General features: G+C 43.1%; 1 protein-coding gene across 8 annotated transcripts in view; it reads right to left on the reverse strand.

Moving 5' to 3' along the window:
* LOC309378377 (cilia- and flagella-associated protein 337-like) overlaps positions 1–8,691 on the reverse strand; it is a 36,814-nt gene extending 28,123 nt beyond the window's left edge. For 6 of the 8 annotated variants that reach the window (XM_081926431.1, XM_081926432.1, XM_081926430.1 and 3 more), the window contains exons 1-2: positions 4,172–4,272; positions 1,878–2,066 (exon numbers count right to left, since the gene is read on the reverse strand). In XM_081926431.1, the coding sequence (XP_081782557.1) occupies positions 1,878–2,042 (165 nt within the window). In that variant the 5' untranslated portion in view covers positions 2,043–2,066; positions 4,172–4,272. Of the gene's footprint in view, positions 1–1,877; positions 2,067–2,337; positions 2,393–4,171; positions 4,273–8,276 lie in introns of those variants that run through there. The other 2 variants (XM_081926428.1, XM_081926429.1) reach the window with 2 other exon arrangements.
* Positions 8,692–8,783: the final 92 nt, after the last annotated feature.

Here is an 8,783-nt window from a genome sequence, read left to right on the forward strand (position 1 = left end):
ACAACCAAGTTAAAAGCACTTGCAGCTTACAATGAGCACATAAAAATGTTAATTGAACAAGGAACTCTCAAACTAAGGCACAGGAAATCTCCAAATAAATAAGAAAATAGTTCAAAGACTTACTGGGAGTAATTGCTACTTTTAACAGAGTAAAATATCAGCTCACCTGGGAGTCTGGCTGGGCAGCCGTTCCCATATGGCGCAGCAGTAGTGGGTTCAGAAAGGCTGCCATCTTCCAGGCGTTGCTGGGGGAGGGGATGGCTGACACTGCCCACCTCCAGCTGCATTGGACCCTCGGGTAAGGGCAGGCAGTAGCCGGTCACACAATCACAGGCTGGGGCTTGGAGCTGCGAGCAGCCCACCCCCAGCCTACTTAAGGGGGCAGCCAGGTGTCGGCTGCCCTCTTGGCCAACTGAATTTTAAAATGCATTGATTTATTTAGCTAAACAGAGATTGCCCATTCATTCCATATGTTCATAATCTATTCACTTATGGAAATACACACAAAATGTTTCACACTGTGGAGTTCCTCATTAATGTCCCTGGGATTTAAAAAAATTGCTTTCTGACTTGCTTGATAATTTATCGTTCTGTTTCCTGTTTTATATGCACCCCCCCCCCGTTTCCTCACTTTTTCCTCTTTCCTGCCTTTTATTAATCCTTCTGAAACAAATAACCATTGTCCTTTTTTTGCGCTGTGGAAAAAATAAATACATAAAGGAGAATTCCTTGGATGCCAGGGTCCAGGTTTGGGGCAAGTATTATTTGGTGACAGAACCTCAGCTGTAGTTTAAAATCACAAAACATGCAGCAAAGTAAAGTGTTAAAATATAGGCTGTTATTCTTTTGTGAGTTTCAAAACTTCCCCTAGTATAGAAAAAGACCACATGTTTGGTGAATTATAAATGGTTTACTTACAAACTATCCAAAGGTCAGATTCGTGTACTTTTCTATACAGCATTCAGAAAAAGTTGCACAGGCAGTAAAACGTGGCTTGGTTAAAGTAGTCAAAGTTCCTAAATTGTTGGTATGGGAACTTGAGTGGCTTATTAGAGCCATGATTGCTCCAGCTTAGCCTCTTCACATGCTGTGCTTCTCAGGTAGAGTGAGGGGGAACAAAGGCTTGATTACCTAGTCCCTTCCAAGGTGAGCTAAGTCTGGCAGAACAACTTAGTCAATGGCCTTAACCCCTTGATGCATTAATTACATTTAAGCATGGTGGTTATATGAGGCTGGTTATCCCACAATTTTCAGAATGAGGGCAGCACCTTTTGTTAGCAACAGGCATATGAACCCTTCTGCATGTCAGCCTCTGTGCATGCATGTGTTTGACTCGATCCTTTGGCAGAACGTTAAGAACATAAGTGGCATGTTCCCAAACCTTTGAGGATTTACCAGTTCAGGGACTGCTAAAATACTTCTCTTATTTCATAGAGCTCAACCTTTTGGCTCCTTAAACCAGACTTTTTCAACCCAGGTGTTGTTGTACTACAATTCCCATCATCCCAAGCTAGCATGACCAGTGCTCAGGGATGATGGGAGCTGTAGTCCAACAACATCTGAGGACCGAAGGTTGAGAAAGGCTGCCTTAGACGATACCATAGACCCACATAACTCATATCATCCTTTAATCTGTCTGGTTCAGTGTATAGACAAGCATATATACATTTGACAGAGTTAATTTCATCACAGTTATACTTGGCTGACATCATTTTGAGAAATACAGTCATGAGTGAATGTGTTGGGAGAGAATGATAATGATTGTTAGGACAGCAGAAAAGCAATCTCCTTTTCATTTTAGCCTCAGTAGGGAGATCTTACACCTATTATCAATAAATATCACAGTCTTTAAATAATACCTCACTTCTTAAACTCACAAGAATCAGAGAGGTTTTCTTCAGTTTTAAGTTTGCACTCCAAATGGAAACCAATCCATCTTGGCCAACACATAAGATGTGACCATCCACTGTTGAGGAGACGTAAAGGAGTGGCTCTCTGTGAGGTGTTTCTGTCACTCTGGATGGATGGAGAAGTGATGACATTTGCCTTAGGTGGTGCTCTTCCAGCTAAACAAAGCAGAATTCAAGTTTGAGTTAAGGCCACACACACAAACTGAGGCAAAGGAACATGTATGGCTTGTGAGCTACTTTCCTTAGTATGCTCATTGTACAATATACAATATATTTTGTTCTGTGGTGCTGGTAAGTCTTAATACACTCGTTTCTTTTGTACAACATGGGTAGCTGTAAAATATGGATATTGGTCTCCCTGCTCGCACCCTGGTTAAATACAGGACAATTTAAAGTGGACAAACAGTTCAAAGAGATGCATAAATACCTCCCTCCGTCATGCTACAGCTCAAATCTGAGTTCTGTTGCTCTCACACAGCTGCTCTTAAGCAACAAAGAAAGCCATCAGGAGATCTGATTATACACCTCCTGTGTTGCATCTAGTTTGGCTCTTACTGACATTAATTAATGCTGTTCTCTCACATGGAGACTTGCTTTAATCTAGCAATAAAAGCTCTTGCAAAGTATATTTTGTTGATCAGAATCATTGATAACATTGCTTAAGAAACTTCAGTGAGGCAATAAGAGATTGTAGCGCATTAAATGATGAAATAGATCAGAGGAAAAGATAGAACTGGGTAAATGTGTATCCATTCGTGTCAGTGGAAGCTTGGCCACTGATTTCTATGGGAAGTGCATTGCACTCCCAGATTGGTAGGGACTTAATAGATGTTCTGAACAAACAAGGCATTCTGGATAACACTCCCCCCAAAAACTAGTTTGCCCACAAGAGCTACAGTGCCCAGTGCCCAGGGCAAACTACAGTTCCAGGGATTCTTTGGGGAAAGTTTTTAATGTATGGTGTTGTGGGTGTGAGTATGGGTTTTATAGGTCAAAGCTAGCACTTTGAATTGTGCTTGGAAACAAATAGGCAGCCAATGTAGTATCGTCACAGGTCATAATAAGCATGTTTACTCAGAAGAAAATGTCCTGGTTTTCAATACAACTTTCACTTCCAGATACCCGTTAGTAGCCTTGGAGCAAGGCATTTTAACTTGCTGCCTACCTAGCCACATTAGGTAAAGGTAAAGGGACCCCTGACCATTAGGTCCAGTCGTGCCCGACTCTGGGGTTGTGGCGCTCATCTCGCTTTATTGGCCGAGGGAGCTGGCGTACAGCTTCCAGGTCATGTGGCCAGCATGACTAAGCCGCTTCTGCCGAACCAGAGCAGCGCACGGAAATGCCATTGACCTTCCCGCCAGAGCGGTACCTATTTATCTACTTGCACGTTGACGTGCTTTCAAACTGTTACGTTGGCAGGAGCAGGGACCAAGTAACGGGAGCTCACCCCATTGCGGGGGTTCGAACCGCCAACCTTCCGATCGGCAAGCCCTAGGCTCTGTGGTTTAACCCACAGCGCCACCTGCATCCCTACTTAGCCACATTACCTGATTGCTTAACTACATTGTTTGCAAACCCATTCATAAACATTTAAGGATTCCCTTAAAGTTACCCTAGTGAATTCAGTGGAACTTGCTACTGAATAGACATGGATGGGATTGCACTATAAGTCTGGATACAACTTGGAGTGCTTTTTATACTGGGCTCCTTTAAAACTCCTTCCACCTGGTAACAGAACATAGTGGGCTCATTTGTCACTCATTTATCTTGTCCCATTATATTTCACTTCTCTGATGTTTTACTGTCATATTCATTATTTCATATGTACATGCAGCTACATATGAACCAATACTAAGAACATATATAGATAGAAAATGCAATTAATTGTACACTGGTAAAGAAATTACTTTTTAATACAGTAAACACACTTGCAAGCTTCCTTAATCACTAGTGCAAACCTTTCTTTAAAAATTATTCCTCACAGATAGTTTATAGAAAACAAGTACCACTTTGGTATCAGCAGATGTTGTTTGCTCACTTTTTAAAGCTTTAGATAAGATCCACACAGATTTTGAACTGAAACAGAAGCATCACTGCCTGACTGGAAACCAAACAAATTAAGTCAGCTGTAAATCTTTCTCGTTGTTCAAGAGTTTGTGGTCCAATGCCTTTGCTTGAAAATGTTATGTTGCTATGTGCAAATAAGCGGGAACAAAATCGGACCTATTTCTCATGAGTAATTGTATATGCAAAGCACTCACTTTCTGGATGCAATCCCACCTGCTGTAGCACTGACTTTGCCTCTTTTGGAAAACAATGCAAGGTTTATTTATGGGCACTCCAATCTGTTTCGCCAGCAAACTATGATCCGAAAGGACTACAGTATTTGGTAATGCTGAAGTTGTTATGGTGACGCAATGCAGCAACATCAAAACAAGGAACTGCTAATGCTCGTAACAGTTTCAGGCTTCCTTGACGATACAGAGTGTGAATAAGTTCAAGCATGCTCCTATATTGACTTCAGTAATTTTCATGCCCACCAAATGCTTTGAGGATTGTGGGCATAGATCAGAGGTTTTAAACCTTTTTGAGTCCATGGCTTCCTTATCCAATCTCTGTCACCCCTATGAGGCTCAGGAACCCAGTTATGCCACCCCTTGCCTGCAGAGCTGGCAGCCTCTCACCCTTTTTCAAACACCCTCCCTTGTGGAGTGTCCCCTCAGCCTCTTCTCCTCTCCCCTTTCCTTGGGAGTCTTCTGGGCAGCAGCTGCTGCTGTTGTCCCTGGTCTGTGAGCTGACCGCCCCCCCACCCCAAAGAGAGGTTTCTCCCAGAGGCACCATTCGCCTGCAGAGCTTATAGCCAGGACTGCTGCAATAAACAGCTGTGAAAGCCTTCAGGAGGCAGAGACACGAGAAGGTATCAGAGGAAGGAGGGAAGGAAAGAGGGACAGAGGCCAGTGTTGCCCATAGCACCCCTGACAATCATTCAAGGTGCTGCAGGGTGCCACAGCACACTGGTTGAAAACCACTGGCATAGATCACGGTGCAGGGGACATGGATATAAACCTCGAGGAAATGGACAAGGTGCTTGGAAGGGTCAGGGTGACTACTTGCACTGTGGACCCTTGCCACTCGCTGCTGATAAAAACTAACAGGGTGATGACAGCTGGCTGGGCCAGGGGGTGATTAATGCCTCCTTAAGAGAGGGGGTGGTCCCTGCCTGCTTGAAGGAGGCAGTGATAAAACTACTCCTCATAAACATTCCCTGGAATTGGAAAATCTAAGCAATTACCGGCCAGTTGCTCATCTCTTTTTCTTGGGCAAGGTTCTCGAGCATGTGGTTGCAGGCCAGATCCAGGCACTTTGGGAAGAAAGTGATTTTCTAGGTCCATTTCCATTGGGGTTTAGGCCCAATTTTGGCAAAGAAACTGTTTTGGCCATCCAATATGTGGACCTCTGTCAGGAGAGAGACAGGGGAAATGTGTCCCTGTGAATTCCCTCAACCTGTCTGTGGTTTTTGATACCACTGACCATAATATCCTTCTGGAGTGGCTGTTTGGGTTAGGAGTGGGTGGCACTGCTTTGCAGTGGTTCTGGTCCTACTTGGATGATCATTTCCAGGTGTTTGGGGAGTACTGTTCAGCTCCATGGAGCCTTCAATGTGGGGTTTCGCAGGGTCCAATTTTATCTCCCATGTTGTTTAATAGTTACATGAAACTGCTGAGTAGGGTCATCCAGAGGTTTGGACTTGAAAGAAGCCTTCTATTTAGCCAGTAGAATGGGTTGTGGTGTGCACTTACTTGCAATGTTTGTGGTGAGAAGTTTCCTCAGTCTGTATATGTGCCCATGAGTCCCCAAATGATGGCAGCCACTGATCTGCACTCTTAGTTCCATGCCTCCTTCCCCACGCACTACACCATTGAAGCACATGGTTCCACTCAAAGAATACTGGACACTAATTTGTTAAGGGTTGCTGGGAATTATAACTCTGTGAGAGGTCAAATACAGGGCCCATAATTCTTTAGGGAGGGAAATGTGCTCTGAATGTGCTTTCAGCTTGGTTATATATCTGTTGTGTGGCCTTTAGCAAACCACTGAGGCTTTGGCTCCAATCTGCAATAGGTATTTATATTGGCATATTTTAGAGAATGTTGTAAAGATTGCTGAGACAATCTTTGTGACATGCTTTCAGTATTTATGAAAAGGGCTACTTGAATACTGTGTGGAAGGGTCTTCCCAGAGCACTGGGCTAAAGCTGCCTCTGTTCTGAAGCTTCTACAAAAGCTAGCAAATTCTTCCATAAAACATAGTGGTCTGACTAACAACAACGGAAATGTCAATTTTCAGAGACACAAAGACACAGGCAATTTCCCCACAACCGTCTTGCTAATTAACAAATCTCAACATTGTTGCTGATACGGTACAACAGACCATAAGAAGTGTAAGCGCTTATTCACAGTCTCAGCATGGCTTTCCAAAGGAATTGTAAGTGATGCACCTACTAGCCCTGTGCTGCTGACCTCCTGCATTTAACTCTAAGCACAAGAGACAGGAATGGCAAAATGTGTGTAATAAATTAAAGAGCGAAGATGATACAGCTTGAAAATGATGCATCTCTTTATCAAGCTTGGCTAGAAATCTAATCAGCAATAAACAGCATCTGACAGGGAAGAAACCTGAACAAATGCATTTATGAGAAGGAAATAGCTGTACACAGCCTAAGCAAGGAAGGGAACGGATTAATGTGTTACACTAAGTCATACTGATAGTTTGACATTATGCACTAAAAATTAACTGAGCAAAATAAAGAAGTACATGTCATAAAGAGAAATTAAAAAGTCCACAAAAGGAAATCACAAGTGTGTGATAAGCTGCTGAGAGGTACTCTTCACCATTTATTCAGTTAAACGCCATCTGAAAAGGACACTGGAGTCTAGATTAAAGGTCAAATTGAACAACATAAGAAAGATTCCCTTGCCCACCAAATGAGGGAGAAATATATCCGTCAGCAATTTCTTCCAGCCGTCTTGTCCTTGAGTTGCTGCTGTTCTATTCAATACTCATTTTTAGAAGAAAAATCTATTAAAACAGTGCATCTCCTCTGCTATTTCTTAGATATGATTGCATAGACATGTATAGGATTCCATCTATGTATATTAAGACTGCAATCCTATGCATACTTACCTGGGAGTAAACCCAACTGAACACAGGGAGACTTTTTTTTTTAGAGTAAACAGGCTCATGATTGTGCTGTAAATCTTCATAATTCTACCAAACACTTACGCCCAAGATTTGTTTGTAAATCCCCCCTCAGATGCCCCCTTGAGGTCATGCATGTATATACAAACAACCCTTCCCAAACCAAAAATCCTAACCAGGTGAATTTAAGTCCACATTCTTAAATGTACTTATTGCTTGCTCAGTCCTATAATTGTTTATTTGGAAATAATTCCTCCAAGTTCAGTGGAGCTTAATCACAAATAAGCATGAATAGGATTACAAGCCTTGTTTGGCAAGAAATGTCATTCAAATCAATGAGGCTTAGACTGTGTTCACACTCCAATGTGCTGTGCTGGGTTTTTTATTCATGATGTTCATACGGCGACAGCATTGTTCAAAGTGCATATCTATTATTTAACTCAGAGGAAGAAAAAAAAGCTGATTGCAATTCCTTCTCATAAATCAGGTTGCCTGAATGTACCTTATGTACCTCATGTACCTACCTGAACCTTATTATCTTTCCCAGAGGCCAATTGTTGCTGCCAAATGAAGTGGGCTGAGTAACCACCAGAGACAGGATCTTTTTAGTAGTGACATCTTGGTTATGTCACACTGTTCCCAGAGAAGTTTGCCTGAACTCATCTTTGCCCTCTTTCAAGCTGCAGGTGGATCTTGTTACTCAGTGCTTTTAAACAACTTGTATATCATTATGGCATGCCCCTCTTAATTTTGAACTTGGGTTTTAACTGTGTTTTTAGTTTGTAATGGTTTTTACAGCACTCATTTTTATTGTATTGTAATTGTTTTGTTTTGCGAACTGTCCCTCAGGGAACTTATGTTTTGGATAGCCTTGGTGATTAAGGAGGATTAAGTAGCTTGGTGCAATCTGGGACCCCGGAATGTCGCACCACTTGGAGTTTGGGGTGGCAAGAAACAATATACCGTAACTGAGGCAATGAACTACGTACGGATACTGACATGAATTTGTAGGACAGCTTGGTAGCAAATTGTTGAGTTCTGTACTGTTTTTATTGTTGTTAAAAGTTGAATTAAAAGCGTTTTTTAAAAAAGATTCAGGCGACACAAAAGAAGTACTTTGCACAACACATGACCATCAGTTGACCAATTTATGGAATTCACGCACACAGAATATGTTGAATTATTTCCGTCCTGCCTTTACTCCAAGGAGTTCGAGACAGGGCACGTGGTTCTTTCTCTTTTATCTTCACAGCAACCGCGCAAGGTAGGCTAGCCGGAAGAGGTAGCATAGCGAGAGGTGAGCTGCGTAGTGTACTGTACATTTAAGGAACAATGCGGTGGGAAGAGACCGGAGGAGGGCCACGACATTTACGCCCTGCTCCTGGGTTTCCTTAGCAGCGTCTGGTCGGCTAAGGCTGCCGGGATGACTTCGACCCAGCGGAGCCCCGCTTACGTTCTTCACAAACAAAGAAAAGCAAATGAAAACATGGACGTTCCGCATCCTTGCCACTAGAGGGCGGGTTTCCTCAGCAAGCCTAGCGGAGAACACTGACTCGTACCGCGCACGCGCCCTTCTCCACTGCTTTTCTCCGAGGCCGCAAACAGCCTTACGGCGCCCCGCCCCGCTCCCAAGGAGCCAGAGGATAGGCGGAGAGGACGGCGCGATGGCGTCAT

Source organism: Podarcis melisellensis (genome assembly GCF_964234715.1).
Source record: "Podarcis melisellensis genome assembly, chromosome: 9".
Classification (NCBI taxonomy): Eukaryota; Metazoa; Chordata; class Lepidosauria; order Squamata; family Lacertidae; genus Podarcis; species Podarcis melisellensis.